Genomic DNA, 16186 nt, shown 5'->3' on the forward strand with positions numbered 1-16186 from the left:
AGAAACGACTCGAAATCTCAGTTCCAACGACGATTTCATCCGATATTTTACAACTAGAATTCCTCTTTTTACGATAAACCAATATAGTGCTCGAGAAAGGTAACTTTTGACACGAGAAGCCAAAATGAACGAAAATTTACTAATTTAAATTCAATAATAGAAAGAAAAAAGAAAAAAACCCAAAAATTAAATGCAATATTTTGAAATCTAAGTGTAATTAAAATACAAAAAACTGAAAAAGAAAATTAATCTTCTTGATAATACCACAGATGCTAAAGTTTAATTAGAAATCATTATAAAAAGGAAGAACAGAGAAAAGTGGAGCAAGTCACGAGTGAAGTGACAGCCAAAGGCGGTTTTAGGAAGGCAACGTGGCGGGCGCTAACAGGTTTCGTGGTTGACGAAAACCGCGCCCAAAAACCACCCACTACACTTGGACGCCGAGACCCACCGAGCTCGAACAACGCCCATTTTCAAATATTCAATTCAAACAAGGATTAATAATATTTGTAATTTAAGCAAAACCCAGATCAAGTTGAGCAAGAACAGTCAAACCCATGATTTTAATGGCAACAAAATCGAAAAGGGAAGGAAAAAATGGGCCCAGCGAGGAGGAAGAAGAAGAAGAAGAAGAAGCGGTTTTGTGGAAGGAAGAAGAAAACCACAGAAATGGTAATGGCAGTAATAATGGCAATCGAGCTGCTGGATAAGAACTGCTATCCATTCCGTATATAAAAACCCTTTCGCCTCTTCCAATCTTCACACCATTCCATTTCACATTCCCCCTCTTTATTTCCCGAGGTTCGTCGATTCTCATTCCCTTTGCTCTGTTTCTCTCTGTTTTCTTTGTTGTTCTTCGTTCATTGCTCATTGTTGTTCTGATCTGAGGGCTTATTTGTGGACGAACCCAGTTTTGATTTCTTTTGATTTTCTGTATCTTGTAATCTCTGTGTGTTTCTCTTGTTCTTCCATGTTCTTCTTTGTGTTCTACTGAGGTTTCTCTGCTCTGTTCTAAGATTTTTGAGTTTCTTCACTGGAGAAGAGAGTTCATAATGGTCAAACAGCTTGAAATCTTGATCTTCTTCATCGCTTGAAATCAAAACAGTTTGATTTGGGATAAAATGGATGATTCACATACTTTGATGTTTCCTTTTGCAGCTGAAACAAACCAAGATTGTTCTAAGATATCTGTTCATCCTCCAAGAACATAGCCATGGCTGAACGAGTCCTCAACCGTGTTCATAGCCTCCGCGAGCGCTTGGATGAAACTCTAGTCACTCAACGAAATGAAATCCTAAGCCTCCTCTCGAAGTACTTTGTTTAGATCATCTTGCATTTTTGCTGGATCATGATCTTCCAAGCGTTAAAATGACAGCTAAATCAAACTTTGACTTGTTTGTAGGATTGAAGCCAAGGGAAAAGGCATCCTGCAACATCATCAACTGATTGCTGAGTTTGAAACAATTCCTGAAGAGAATCGAAAGAAACTTGCTGATGGGGCATTTGGCGAAGTTCTGAGATCCACTCAGGTTTGTAAATTTGATCTCTTTTGAAACCTGTAGCGTTGTGATATGCAGTTTCTCAAATTTGAAGTTACTTTCATGGTGCAGGAATCCATAGTTTTGCCACCATGGGTGGCTCTTGCTGTTCGTCCTAGGCCCGGTGTGTGGGAATATATTCGAGTTAACGTCCACGCCCTGGTCGTTGAACAGCTTCAAGTTGCTGAATATCTGCACTTCAAAGAAGAACTTGTAGATGAAAGGTAAAGCTTTTAAAAGTTTCTGATCCTTCAAGTTGAAATAAAGCTGGTTTGGTTGTGAAATCTTAATACCTTTTGGCCATTGTATTTCCAGTCTGAACGGAAACTTCGTTCTCGAGCTCGATTTTGAGCCATTTACTGCTTCCTTCCCTCGCCCCACGCTCTCCAAGTCCATCGGCAATGGCGTCGAGTTCCTCAACCGTCACCTCTCTGCCAAGCTCTTCCATGGTAAAGAGAGCTTGCAGCCATTGCTGGACTTCCTCAGAGTTCATTGCCACAAGGGAAAGGTAATTCATTCACATCACATTCTTTATCTCTTGATTCAGCATTGAATAGGGACTTGTTTTTATTGCAGAAAATGATGTTGAATGATAGAATTCAGACCTTGAATGCCTTCCAACATGTGCTGAGGAAGGCAGAGGAGTATCTAGTAACACTTGCACCTGCAACACCCTACTCCGAGTTTGCGCTGAAGTTCCAGGAGATTGGCCTCGAGAGAGGGTGGGGAGACACCGCCGAGCGTGTACTTGAAATGATCCAACTTCTTTTGGATCTCCTCGAGGCCCCTGATCCTTGCACCCTCGAGAAGTTCCTTGGTAGAATCCCCATGGTCTTTAACGTTGTCATCCTTTCGCCCCACGGTTACTTTGCACAAGATAACGTCTTGGGTTACCCCGACACCGGTGGCCAGGTTAGTTTTGTCGAGACAAAGAACAAACATTGTGTGTTCTTTTGTTCTTCTAAACTGACATGTTCATTGATTTCTTTGATGTAGGTGGTTTACATCTTGGACCAAGTTCGTGCTTTGGAGCATGAAATGCTTCAACGTATAAAGCACCAAGGATTGGACATAACTCCTCGTATTCTCATTGTAATGTCAAGATCTTGGCCACTTCTCCTTTAAATTTAGATGCTCATGCTAACCTTCTCCACACTTGGTTTGATGTTTGATGTCCTGTTCTTGTTTTTATTGATATCAGATCACCAGACTCCTCCCAGATGCAGTAGGAACGACCTGCACACAACGTCTCGAAAAAGTATACGGAACTGATTACGCCCACATTCTTCGAGTCCCCTTCAGAAATGAGAAAGGCATCGTCCGAAAGTGGATCTCAAGATTCGAAGTCTGGCCTTACCTAGAGACTTACACCGAGGTGATTCTATCGCCCCTATCGTGATGATTCCGTCGCACCTGTCCTTTGTGCCTGCTTTGATTATATACTGAACCAAACCATCCTTGTGTTTGTCAGGATGTTGCACAGGAACTTGCCAAAGAATTGCAGGGAAAGCCCGATCTGATCATCGGAAACTACAGCGATGGCAATATCGTTGCGTCGTTGCTGGCACATAAACTTGGAGTTACACAGGTTTGTGACATGTCCAAAAACTTTTCTTCTTGTTTCTTCTTGTTGTTGGCAAATGCTCATGAGCTTGCATTTTCTGTTCTTGTTTCTTCTGCAGTGTACTATTGCTCACGCCTTGGAGAAAACCAAATACCCTGATTCAGATATCTATTGGAAGAAATTTGAGGACAAGTATCACTTCTCATGCCAATTCACAGCTGATCTTATTGCCATGAACCATACCGATTTCATCATCACGAGTACGTTCCAAGAGATTGCTGGCAGGTAAGAGTTTGATTCTTGTTGATGGTCTCTGGTTATATGTGTTTGATCTTACACATGAATTCTTTTGGATCTCAGCAAAGATACTGTTGGACAATATGAGAGTCACACTGCCTTCACTCTTCCGGGTCTCTACCGGGTCGTCCACGGAATCGACGTGTTCGATCCCAAGTTCAACATAGTTTCACCTGGAGCAGATATGAGCATCTACTTCCCTTACACAGAGACAGAGAAGAGGCTGACTTCCTTCCAGCCTGAAATTGAAGAGCTGCTTTATAGCCAAGTTGAGAATGAAGAACACTTGTGTGTATTGAAAGATCGTTCCAAGCCGATCATATTCACAATGGCGAGATTGGATCGTGTCAAGAACATAACCGGACTCGTCGAGTGGTATGGGAAGAACAAGCGCCTTAGGGAGCTGGTTAACCTTGTGGTTGTGGCTGGTGACCGGAGGAAGGAGTCTAAGGACAATGAAGAGAAGGCTGAAATGAAGAAGATGTATAGCTTAATAGAGACCTACAACTTGAACGGCCAATTTAGATGGATTTCTGCACAGATGAACCGAGTACGAAATGGCGAGCTCTATCGATGCATCGCAGACACGAAGGGAGCTTTCGTGCAGCCTGCCGTGTACGAAGCTTTCGGTTTGACAGTTGTGGAGGCCATGACCTGTGGATTACCTACATTTGCCACTTGCAATGGAGGCCCTGCTGAGATCATTGTCAATGGTAAATCTGGCTTCCATATCGATCCATACCACGGTGATCAGGCTGCTGAAATCCTTGTTAACTTCTTCGAGAAGAGCAAGGAAGATCCAACACACTGGGACAAAATCTCCCAAGCAGGCCTCCAACGCATCTACGAAAAGTAAGTAAATCACTTTAAACTTCACTCAAATTGTTCTTCAGCTACTCGAGCTTATGAATCCTTGCATTGTTCATCAGGTACACATGGCAGATCTACTCGGAGAGGCTTCTAACACTGACCGGAGTTTATGGATTCTGGAAGCACGTATCCAACCTCGACCGCCTTGAGAGCCGCCGTTATTTGGAAATGTTTTACGCCCTCAAGTACCGCAAGCTGGTAAGAAATCACACGCAACAAGATCTTTAGCTAAAAATGTAGTATTAGCAGATGTGTACTGATTCGTGGAACTTTTGCAGGCTGATTCTGTGCCACTGGCTGTGGATGAGTGAAGATCTTGTAAGGAAGGGGAGCATCGTAATAGAGAAAAGAGTTGCTTCTGCTTTACACAAGAATCGTTGATAAAAGAGCTATGTGGATGCTTCCTGCAAATGTGAATAATTCAACGAAGAGTTTCTTGTTTCTTGTTTCTTGTTTCTGTCATTGATTTCTTCGTGTTCCTTGTACTAATTCGTTGTTCTGAACCAGTCATCAATTCGAGTATTATTGTCTTTTCGATTTGTTTTCCTCCATTCAACATCTCTGCAATAATCAAACAGAATCCATGAACAGATCAGCGCATAAACCCTAAAAGACAATCAATCAGAGCGTATTTTTATCCAGGAAAACAAAAAAGTCTCTGGTGATCAACAGTTCGATCTCTGAGACTCGAATTTAATCGAACAGGATGAATGTCGTGTGCAAGTTTTAAGGCGATATTTCCAACCGGCTTCCGATTCGTGGTCTGGAGCTGCATCACCGGCCGGCGCCGCCTGACGGAGTCAGAACAGAGAATGATCGACATTGAAGAAGATCTCGTAGCTCTCTTTTCTCTCGCTCGCTTTTACTGTCTCAGATAAAAAAAAGAAAAAAAAAAAGAAGAAAAAAAGAAAAAGGTGGCGGGTAAGTTTAGTCCAATCCACTATAAAAGGGCCCTCTGTTGTTCTCTGTGTCTGTTTCTGAAATTCTCTCATCCGCTAATTTCCTCTCTGCTTCTTCTTCTTCTTCTTCTTCGCTTCTATCTTCCGACTCCCATTAGGGTTCCTTCGGATTTCCCCTCTCCAATTATTCCTCTACTTGGATTCCATCAACTGTCCGGATCGTTCACACTTCCGGCGAAATGGCCGACGAGTCCTCAGTCAGAGCAAACCTGTGGTGAAATTCGCGCCAATTTTCGTGCGCTCTGGTATGTTTCTTTCGCCTTACTCTCGATTTTTGTTGTTATTACCTGTGCTTGTGCTTTCCGTTTTTCTTATCTATAGCTGCTTTTGCTTTGTGTAAAACTCGCAACCAATTCGTAGTAGATATTGTCATATTCGATTATCAAATCTGTTGGTTTAGGGGACTTACAAGTCTTTAGGTTTCTGACTCGAACTAATTACGACTTCGATTTGATATGACTGGTTTTGGTGGGCTGAAATACTCTCTTGGGCTGGAAATCGTTTGTGTTCTTGCTGGAAATCTAGTTGTTCATGATCAAAGAAAACACGAGGAAATTGATTTTCATTTCATCTGGTTGAAGGCTTTCATAAATTGCATTCCTCCTGTTTTTGTTTTCAATGGCATCTCAAGGTTTACAGAATCCTATCAAAAGTATGTATGTATGCATATTCTACGGCCTTTATACTGAATTAGACAATACTGTTCAAATGAAATGATGCCCCAGCTCGACTCGAGAGATTCAAGTGGCATTTCGCTTCACTAGAGAGAGATGTGGTCGACAATCATTCGGACTGGGTAAAGGTTGTCACTGCTAATTCATTTAAAGACTCAAGATCTTAGGATCTTAGCAGGAATGATCGCCGTACCGATGAAAGAAAGATATTGATTCACCGCTCCACATCACCCGGATTACTAAAGTATATCCCGAGGTGTTAAACAATTAGTTTAAATCCTCGAGAGTTTGAGGGAATTTGTAAAAATGTCATCACTTCTTGCCCTTCAGCCCAGTGCATCCCCGATCAACTCCCCAAAAGTTCACACATCACCTATCCATGGCCTTAAGTCATGCTCATCCATGTCTGAGCTCAAGCAATATCACTCCCAGATTATCCGTCTTGGTCTTTCTACTGACAATGATGCCATGGGTCGTCTTGTCAAATTCTGTGCTGTATCCAAGAATGGAGACCTTGACTATGCACTTCTTTTATTCAAGACAATCCCCAACCCAGATGCATACATCTACAATACCTTAATAAGAGGCTACTTACAACTCCAATTCCCTAGAGCTTGCTTACTGTTGTATTTGGAAATGCTGCATAAGTGTGTCCTTCCCAATAAATTTACATTTCCTTCTCTAATTCGTGCTTGCTGCATCGATAATGCTATCGAGGAAGGGAAGCAAATTCATGGACATGTTCTTAAATTTGGCTTCAGAACAGATAGATTTTCTCAGAACAATTTGATTCATATGTATGCTAATTTTCAATCCTTGGAAGAAGCCAGAAGGGTCTTCGATGGTATTGAGCTACCCGATGCTGTGTCATGGACCACTCTGCTTACTGGGTATGCTCAGTGTGGATTTCTAGATGAAGCCTTAGAAGTCTTCGAGTCGATGCCCGAGCGCAGCTCTGCTTCTTGGAATGCCATGATTTCTTCTTGTGTCCAAAACAATCGATTTCATGAAGCATTTGCTTTGTTTAATCGGATGAGGTCGGAGAAGATTGTGTTGGACAAATACATGGCTGCTAGCATGTTATCAGCTTGCACAGGATTGGGATCACTTGAACAAGGAATGTGGATACACAGATACATCAAGAAAAGTGAGATTAAATTAGACTCGAAACTTGCAACAACGCTCATCGACATGTATTGTAAATGCGGTTGCCTGGATCGTGCTTTTGAAGTGTTCACTCAGTTGCCTGAAAAGGGCATTTCTTCATGGAATTGCATGATCGGAGGGATGGCTATGCACGGGAAAGGAGAGGCAGCCATTGAGCTTTTCAAAGACATGGAGACCAAAATGGTGACACCAGACAACATAACTTTCCTTAATGTTCTCAATGCTTGTGCTCACTCCGGGTTAGTTGAAAAGGGACGCTACTATTTCAATCATTTCACTCAAGTTTACGATATTAAACCCAGAACCGAGCATTATGGATGCATGGTTGATTTATATGGACGAGCCGGGATGCTAGACGAAGCGATGAACCTCATACGTGAGATGCCAATGAGTCCCGACGCCGGAGTGTTAGGCGCCTTCGTTGGAGCATGTAAAATCCATGGGAACATAGACATGGGGGAGGAAATAGGCAAGAGAGTAATAGAACTAGATCCAAGCAATAGCGGGCGCTACGTTCTACTCGGAAATCTGTACGCCGAGGCTGGTAGATGGGACGGTGTAGCAGAAGTAAGAAAGCTAATGAATGATAGAGAAGTGAAGAAGGCTGCTGGGTTTTCCATGATTGAATTGGAGGGTGTGGTGCATGAATTCATTGCAGGAGGAAGGGGTCACCCAGAAGCCAAGGAAATATATGGCAAAGTTAATGAGATGGTAGAATGTATACGATGTGTAGGATATGTAACTGAGGAGGAGGAGGAGGAGGTGGTGGAGAAGGACAACCCTGTTTACTACCATAGTGAGAAACTGGCAGTTGCTTTTGGGTTGCTGAAGACTAAAGCAGGGGAAACGCTTCGAATCACTAAGAATCTACGGGTCTGTAAGGACTGTCACCAAGCTCTTAAGCTTGTTTCTAAGGTGTTTGAACGGAAGATCATTGTGAGAGATAGAAATCGTTTCCATCATTTTGATGATGGAGAGTGTTCTTGTAATGATTATTGGTAAAGCTAATTTCAAGTTACCTCTCCTCCTCGTGTTGCTTCGGCTCTAAACTTAGCTCTTGATCTTTTATACACGTTTCAAAATGAGATCCTTAAAAAGTTCAAAATACAATTCGGGACTTGAAATGGTGTAGTTGAGACCGAAAGCAATGTAGCCATCCAAATTTTGGTTATAGATCACTGTTCTAACAACTCAAGCTCGTTGCTAGTCAATATTGTTATTGTCTTTTTTGGGCTTTCTCTTTCAGGGTTTTATTCTAAAACACGTCGATTAGGGAGAGGTTTCCACGCCTTTATTAAGAATGTTTTGTTCCCCTCTCCAACTGATGTGGGATCTCATAATCTACCCCTTTTGGGGCTCAACGTCCTCGTTGGCACTCGTTCCTCTCTCCAATCGACGCAGGATCTCACAATCCACCACCTTTCAGTTGGAAGATTGTGAAATCCCACATGGGTTGGAGAACGAAACGAAGCATTCTTTATAAGGGTGTGAATAGCAATACGTTTTAAATACCTTGGGGGAAGCCTTAAAGGAAAAGTCGAAAGAGGGGAAAGAGCCTTTTTTTTTACAACGGCGTGGAAACCTCTTTTAACCGACTCATTTTAAAAACCCTAGGGTAAGTCCAAAAGCAAAAGTCCCATAGTTTTTAATTTATGTTTTCTAAAGGTTAATGTATTAATGGTTACTTCTAGAACATGTTTCTAATAGTTTCGTAAATATACTCGCGGTAAATATGTATGTACGTACGTATATATATACATATATATATATATATATGAAAGAATTATTGAGAATAGGAAGCGAATTCAAAACACGTGTGATCTAGAGTTCAATAAAATGTAGGTGCCGCCATGAATTGAATTCAAAAACCCTATCAACTAAAATTCAAATAAAACCTCCATGAAAATCTTTTCTAGAGCATGGACTCTTTTTCATACTATCATCAATATTCCTCATTTCAATTTTATTTTCAACAATCACAAAATTATTTTTATATATATATATATAGAATAATAATGATCGAAGTACATGATAATTACCGTTGAGTTATATATTTCATTTTAGCATGCGTCATATATACAACCGACAATTAATAATTTCAATATAGTCGACATCATCGACCCACCAAGACTCATATCTATCATACTTTTATTTTGAAAATATAAAAAGAAAATTAGCCGTCACAAATTTCTTTTAATTTAGCTAGACAAGTCACACCATGTGTTATTTTTGTGAAAATATGAAACGTTAATGTATTTAATATATATATATATATATATATATATTTTTTTTTTTCATCTTTCACAAAAACATATATATAAATAAAATAAAACAATAAATAGTAAGCTAAATTAATAAATAAATAAAACTCTTACAAGTGCAAGATTAATTTTTTTCGACATTTATTAATTTATTTTTTTTAGAATTTCTTAAAAAGTACTATTCATTTTTTTTTTTTTTTTAGGGTGAAAGGAACTTTTATTAATTTAGAAAATTAAAAAAAAAGAAAAGAAAGGATTCAACAGACAAATTTGAACTGAAGTACACGATGGTTTGATCACCCTTTTTGGAAATTGGCTGAATTCTTTTTTGGAAAATTTTAAAAATAATAAAGAAAATAATAATTATTGTTATTATTTATTTTTGTGATTGTGTTTTTTGGTAATTTCACGTCTCCCTTTATATTTAATGTCATATTTGACTAAGTTAAACAAAAATTCCAATTAATTTATAGGTTTGCTTAAATGTGGAGCTTACAATTTATACATAAAAAGCATGAATTACTTAGAAAGTCACTAATTCTTCAAGAAAAAGTCCTCATTTGGACAATTAAAACCTTATATATTCTTCAACCTTACCCCATTTTCACATTTTTATTATTTTATAAAATTTTAAAATCATTTTTATTTTTAAATCTTCTCGTTCAAATAATCAATTTTGAAAAAATGTTCGAACGTCCACAAAATAAAGTCAAAACCCAAAAGTTGAGAGACTAAACGTGTAATCTAACTCAAATTAAAATTTTACTTTTAAGCTTCAAAATAGAACAAAAAATTCGATGACCCGAATACCCTAATCTGTATGGTTCGGGTTGGATTACGAACTTATTAGGATTGGGTATCAACCCGAATCGACCCAACCCAAAAAAATTCATGGTTAGACTAGGTTGAGTTCATTATTTAATAAAAGTCGTTTGAGTTGAAAAAATTTACAACTCGATCCAACTTAACCCATGACAATTTATACTTTAATTTCTTATAAGCTTCGTATTTTCGAAGTTTTCCACGAGACATAACATATTGATATTTTTTATAAATTTTGAAAATGTCAATATAAACACAAAATTGTTATGTTAAAAGATTCTTAACATAAAATTATATTCATGAATTTGGAATAATAATAATAATGTAAGCCTAAGTTATTATTTGTATTATATGTCAGCTTGTCGCATCAAATATTATTCTAATATTTATTATATGATATTGAAATTTAAAAAATAACTCTCAATACCAAACCCAAAGTTTTACAAAATTAAAAAAATTGGAATAATTTACATTTAAAAATAATCATAGATTATGGGTATTATAATATGAAATTATATTATTATTAATTAATTAATTAATTAATTAATTAAGTCAAATGGAATTTGAATAATTCATTAACCAGGGAAATTGGAAATTGTCAAAATTCTATTAAAAAAATTAAATCAACTCACAAATTCCACGACCGTACGAGCTTACAACGTAATTAAGCGTTGATTCAATGCTATTTTTTAATATAAAAAATCCACCAAAAAATAATAATAATAATAATATATATTTTTTAATTGCAACTTATTCCCGACCAATAAGTTAGAAGCACGTGTATGTTTTCGAGTTGATGACTTGAGCCACCCTAGTAGAGTTCACAACCCAACGCTCTGTTTTCAAGTTGGACTCGATTAGGTTGTTGGGTTTTTTTTTTTTTTTTTTTTAATAAAAAATCTTATCCACAAGTTGGGGTTGGTTGGGTTGACTTAAAAAATGTCAACTCATGAATCAACCCGAATTTTCGATTTTCTTAACGTTCAACCTAACCCATATCGAAAAAAAAAAAAAACTAACCCAAACTAGGTAATCCGAGTTGGTCAAGTTAAAAGTTTGTGTAATTTGATTAGACGGAGAATCGAGAGGGAACGAGGAGAAAATTTTATTCACTGACTATAAACAAGAATTGAGACGGGAAAACATGCAATAATCTAAGACGGTTCCATAATTTAGGTAATGTTTGACTTTTTTAGTTCGGTTTTGATATCGAGTCTTTTCTCACCTACTTAAATTTGATTAAGATACTTAATCATTTTTAAAGCATTTTTTAAGTTGAATTTGTGATTTATTCATTAATTAATTCGCCCATAAACATTTTTAAATTCAGTTTTGAAAAAGTACTAACTATACAAACTCCCTTTAATTTAATGAAATTAAGTCTAAGTCAAAAGTCAAGTCTACATCGAGTAAAATAAATTGAAATTTTCAATTTTTTTAATTAATTATTTTCTAAACAAAAAAAAATTAGCAAATTTTAAGGTTAATCTTGAAGTCTATGGGTAGAGAGATTCGAACCTCTTACCTCTTAATCAAATATTTTATTAAAATATTTAAATTATTTCAACTTAAGTATAGCTCAATTAATTAAAATAATAATATTTTATTTTGAAAAATCATTTTATTTATTATCCTTCATTTTTCCTTCAATTAAAATAATTCATATACTTATAAATAAAAAATTTCCCTCTTGAATGCAATTTTGACTATTTCTCATTCATATATATATTATTATTATTTATTTATTTATTTATTTATTCATTTATTTATATACCCATTTGTTAAGTATACTCCAAACTATTTCCAAAATGTTAATAAATATTAAATAGGTTGCTTTAATCAATTTAAAGAGCCATTTTTAGAAACAAAATTTGGTTAATATAGTAATTAATTTTAAACAAGGGAATGATAGAACAAAAGATTTTTGCTATTAAATTATAATGTTTATATCACGTTTTCGAGCTTTTAGTTACGGGAAGAGTCATAATTCATATAACAATTAGATTTCGTAGACGAGGTAGCAAACAAGACGATAGCGTCTTTCCACGACTATTCAAATATTAACAAAAGCACGGGTCTTTTGATAGAAGGCTATTCAAAGACAAGGACGAGTTCAGGAGGGATTTATTTGACCTAATTTTAAAAATTTAAAGACTAAACTCGTAGTTTAACTGTAATAACTCAAACCCACCGCTAGTAGATATTGTTCACTTTGACCCATTACGTATCGTCGTTAGCCTTACGGTTAGGGAGAGGTTTTCACACCCTTATAAGAAATGTTTCGTTTTTCTCTCCAAACGACGTGGGATTTGACTGTTTGAGCTGTTACATTAACTCAACTATCGATGTGTACGTATAGATACCGTGTATGATTGAATATAAAACTGCAATTAATTCCCGAGCTATGAATTAGTATGCGTTCACACGTGTACACACGCGCATATATATATATATATATATATTGAAAAATATTGGTGTGTGAATATGGAAAGGAATTCAATAGAGACATGAAATCATACATAGACTATAGATTGAATAAAATTTAAGGAAAATTCTTCAAGGTTGAATCTTATTTAAATTATATATAAAGGACATATCACGTGCCCGTCACGTGCCTTCAACTGCCTATATAAACGCCCCTTCGTCCTTTCCATTTCCCAAGTCACATCAAATTTCATACAGAATTCAAATCCCTAATGGCTCCTATTCTCTCCAAAATCGCCATCGTCGGCGCCGGCGTAAGCGGCATCGCCGCCGCCAAGCAACTAGCTCACCACCAGCCGGTCGTCTTCGAGGCTACTGATTGCATCGGCGGAGTTTGGAAGCATTGTTCTTATCACTCCACGAAGCTTCAGTCGCCTCGCTGCGATTACGAGTTCGCCGATTTCCCCTGGCCGAACAGAGAAAACGCCGATTTTCCTTCTCATCTCGAGATTTTGGAGTATTTAGATTCCTACGCTAGTCATTTCGATCTCCGCCGCTTCATTCGATTCAATTCGAAAGTCATTGCCGTTCGATTCATTAGCGATGTTTCCGCTAATGGAGACTCCGGCGAGTACGGAGTGTTGCTCCCTGGTCGTCCTGTTTGGGAGATTTCTGTTATGGATACTGAATCTGGAACTATTCAGGTTGCGAATAGCTTGATTTCTTGATTCACTCTGCTAATTTCGTTAGGGCTTTTTTTTCGAAGTTTTGATTGTAGAAATTAGTTCTTCTTCGACTACTCTTCTTTTAATTTAATCTTCAAATCCAACGCAGTTGTATGAAGTAGAGATGGTTGTGATGTGCATCGGAAAGTACGGCGATATCGCAAGGCTTCCGGAGTTTCCGAGCGGCAGAGGACCAGAGAAATTCGCCGGTAAGGTGATGCACTCTCTGGATTATTGCAAGCTTGGAAAGGAAGAAGCAAGGGAGTTGGTGAAGGGCAAGAGAGTTGCAGTCATTGGCTACAAGAAATCGGCCATCGATTTGGCTGTTGAATGCGCCCAAACAAATGAAGGTAATTAATGAATTAATATCATATTATTATTATTAATTAATCAATTACTTAATTTATTATTAAATGAAGGCGAAGAAGAAGGACAAGCGTGTACGATGGTGGTGCGAGGGTTACACTGGACAGTGCCACATTATTGGGTTTGGGGTTTGCCATTCTTCTTCTTCTTCTCCACCAGATCTTCTCAGTTCCTCCATGAAAGACCTAACCAGACCTTCCTCAAGACTCTCATCTGCCTCCTCTTGTCTCCCATCGTAATTTTAACTCTATCTCTTAACTCGTAGTTATTATTACCTTTTTACCCTCGATCAATTGTTAAACTAGTGCGTGTCAATTACACTAACTACTCAAACCCTAACTTGCAAGACTCTATGTGTTAATACACGAAATTAGATTATCTATTTATTAAAAAAATAATATAATGACGATTATCTTTTAACTTCTAGGACCTCGAGATTAAATATAAATTATTTTAAAATAAATTTTAGTGTATAATAATTTAATTAATTATTAAAATTATTAAATATAAAAATTGAAATATTTTTAAAGTTTAGGATAAAAAAGAAATTAGAATTATTTTTAAAAGAAAAAGAAAATTAGAGTGATGGGGGGTAAGTGGGTAAATTTGTATGGAACAGAAGCAGGGAGTTTCGAAGTTCATAGAATCATATCTGACGTGGAAGATGCCACTGGTGAAGTACGGGTTGAAGCCGGAGCATCCATTTCTGGAGGACTACGCCTCCTGCCAGATGGCAATCATGCCGGAAACCTTTTTCCGCCACGCCGACGAGGGTAAAATCGTCATTAAAAAAGCCTCCAAATGGTGGTTCTGGAACGGCGGTATCGAGTTTGACGACGGCTCTAGGTCGGAGTTCGACGTCGTCATTATGGCCACCGGCTTCGACGGCAAGAAAAAGCTCAACGACATTTTTCCGCCGCAGTTTCGAACCTTTCTTCACTATCCTTCCGGCATGATGCCCTTATACCGGTGGGTCACTTTTTTTTTTTTTTTTTTTTTTTTTTTTTTTTTTTTTTNTGAAATTAAAAGTTACCATTTTAATTTTTTTTTTAAAAAAAATACTGAATATATTTTTTAATTTTATGACAAATTAAAAAAAAATTATGGAATTCTTATAAATATCATAAAATCAAAAACCCAATTATCATGAGTTATTTATTTATTTATTTATTTATTACCATTTTATGATTCCCTAAACCCTAAATACCTTGTTAATAATCATAATTGATTTATTTCAAATAATTATCATTAAATTTAAATCTCTAACTAATGTTATATTTACTAACCACCGCAAGAGCTTAAATTTTAATTATAGTTTAATTTAGCTTAAATTTTAATTATAATTCAATTTCTATACTTCAATTTTAATTTGGTTTTTTTTTTTTCTTCCTGATTTTGCTTTAAATTTTTCGTTAATAAATAATTAAAATAATGTCACTTTAATTTAAATAAAACTAATAAATCATAACATAAATTTATAATTTAACCTCAAACCCTAAAATTTTATAAATTTAACCTAAGAACACTCAAACACGAATCATAGTTCAATGAATAAAATATCTATCATTTAGGGGTACGATCAATCTAATGATACCGAACATGGCGTTCGTGGGATATTTGGAGAGCGTGGCCAACCTGCACACGTCGGAGATACGGAGCATATGGCTAGCCCGACTGGTGGACGAGAAGTTCAAGCTGCCCGAGACCCGAAAAATGGTGGAGCAAATAAACGAAGAAATGGAGGTGATGAAGAGGACGACAAGGTTCTACAAAAGGCATTGCATTTCAACTTATAGTATCAATCACAGTGACCAAATGTGCGAGGAAATGGGATGGAAGCCTTGGAGGAAGAACACTTGGTTCTCTGAAGCTTTCTCTCCTTATGGCAGTCAAGACTACAACAAAACCACCACCACCACCAAATAATTTAAACTATCCTCTATATATATATATATACACACACATTATTTACACTAAATATGTTATTCCATAAAGTTTTCGTGTCGTGTCGTGTTTTAAGGTCTTGTTATTTCGTAACGTTTTTATGTGTTTTAATGTCTTTTTATCATACCTTTTTTGTAGTTGAATATAAAAATTGGTTGATGTTATATAAATTTATGTTGTATAATCCAAACTTGACCGATTGACATAAGGTCAAATGAGGAAATGAGATTTTAGCTTTTCTTCGTGACCGTTTCTTCATTTTTTTTTTTATATGTACCTTTTTTTTTTTTTTTTTTTTTTTNTGTCAATTCTACCGTGATACGTAAATTTATTATGAACCAATTTAAATAGTCGCTATCAGAAAAGGATATAAAACAAACAAAAAAAAAATTATAATATAAGGGGCTTAATTAAAAATAATAATACTAAAACATATATATCTATTTTAATGTAGTCATACGGCACAATATATACCAAATTATCGAAAAAATTAACCATCTTCTTTAATAACTTGCGTGAGATTTCATATTGGTTGGAGAGAAGAATATAAAAAAACATATAGAGGCTACAATTGC

General features: G+C 36.6%; 3 protein-coding genes and 2 long non-coding RNA genes across 5 annotated transcripts; 3 read left to right on the top strand and 2 right to left on the bottom strand.

Moving 5' to 3' along the window:
- Nucleotides 1-327: 327 nt before the first annotated feature.
- LOC111779778 (sucrose synthase-like) lies at nucleotides 328-4803 on the top strand. Its single transcript, XM_023659918.1, has 13 exons — nucleotides 328-801; nucleotides 1159-1311; nucleotides 1403-1529; nucleotides 1611-1762; nucleotides 1854-2046; nucleotides 2115-2450; nucleotides 2535-2630; nucleotides 2740-2913; nucleotides 3010-3126; nucleotides 3221-3387; nucleotides 3463-4251; nucleotides 4329-4467; nucleotides 4548-4803. Exons 2-13 carry the CDS (start codon nucleotides 1214-1216, stop codon nucleotides 4578-4580), a joined length of 2421 nt encoding a protein of 806 aa, XP_023515686.1. The 5' UTR covers nucleotides 328-801; nucleotides 1159-1213; the 3' UTR covers nucleotides 4581-4803.
- Nucleotides 498-1229, bottom strand: LOC111779780. Its single transcript, XR_002812734.1, has 2 exons — nucleotides 1139-1229; nucleotides 498-1033 (listed from the first exon to the last, which is right to left on the bottom strand). It is a non-coding gene; the product is annotated as an uncharacterized LOC111779780 (long non-coding RNA).
- LOC111779781 lies at nucleotides 4708-5148 on the bottom strand. Its single transcript, XR_002812735.1, has 2 exons — nucleotides 5015-5148; nucleotides 4708-4830 (listed from the first exon to the last, which is right to left on the bottom strand). It is a non-coding gene; the product is annotated as an uncharacterized LOC111779781 (long non-coding RNA).
- Nucleotides 5149-5172: 24 nt separating this feature from the next.
- LOC111779779 (pentatricopeptide repeat-containing protein At5g66520-like) lies at nucleotides 5173-8104 on the top strand. Its single transcript, XM_023659919.1, has 2 exons — nucleotides 5173-5473; nucleotides 5954-8104. Exon 2 carries the CDS (start codon nucleotides 6209-6211, stop codon nucleotides 8069-8071), a length of 1863 nt encoding a protein of 620 aa, XP_023515687.1. The 5' UTR covers nucleotides 5173-5473; nucleotides 5954-6208; the 3' UTR covers nucleotides 8072-8104.
- Nucleotides 8105-12795: 4691 nt separating this feature from the next.
- LOC111780199 (probable flavin-containing monooxygenase 1) lies at nucleotides 12796-15853 on the top strand. Its single transcript, XM_023660533.1, has 5 exons — nucleotides 12796-13280; nucleotides 13411-13651; nucleotides 13721-13902; nucleotides 14287-14636; nucleotides 15239-15853. The coding sequence occupies exons 1-5, from the start codon at nucleotides 12849-12851 to the stop codon at nucleotides 15591-15593; spliced, it is 1560 nt and encodes a 519-aa protein (XP_023516301.1). The 5' UTR covers nucleotides 12796-12848; the 3' UTR covers nucleotides 15594-15853.
- The last annotated feature ends 333 nt before the right edge of the window (nucleotides 15854-16186 follow it).

The sequence above is a fragment of the Cucurbita pepo genome, chromosome LG18, assembly GCF_002806865.2.
Source record: "Cucurbita pepo subsp. pepo cultivar mu-cu-16 chromosome LG18, ASM280686v2, whole genome shotgun sequence".
NCBI classification, from domain to species: Eukaryota; Viridiplantae; Streptophyta; class Magnoliopsida; order Cucurbitales; family Cucurbitaceae; genus Cucurbita; species Cucurbita pepo.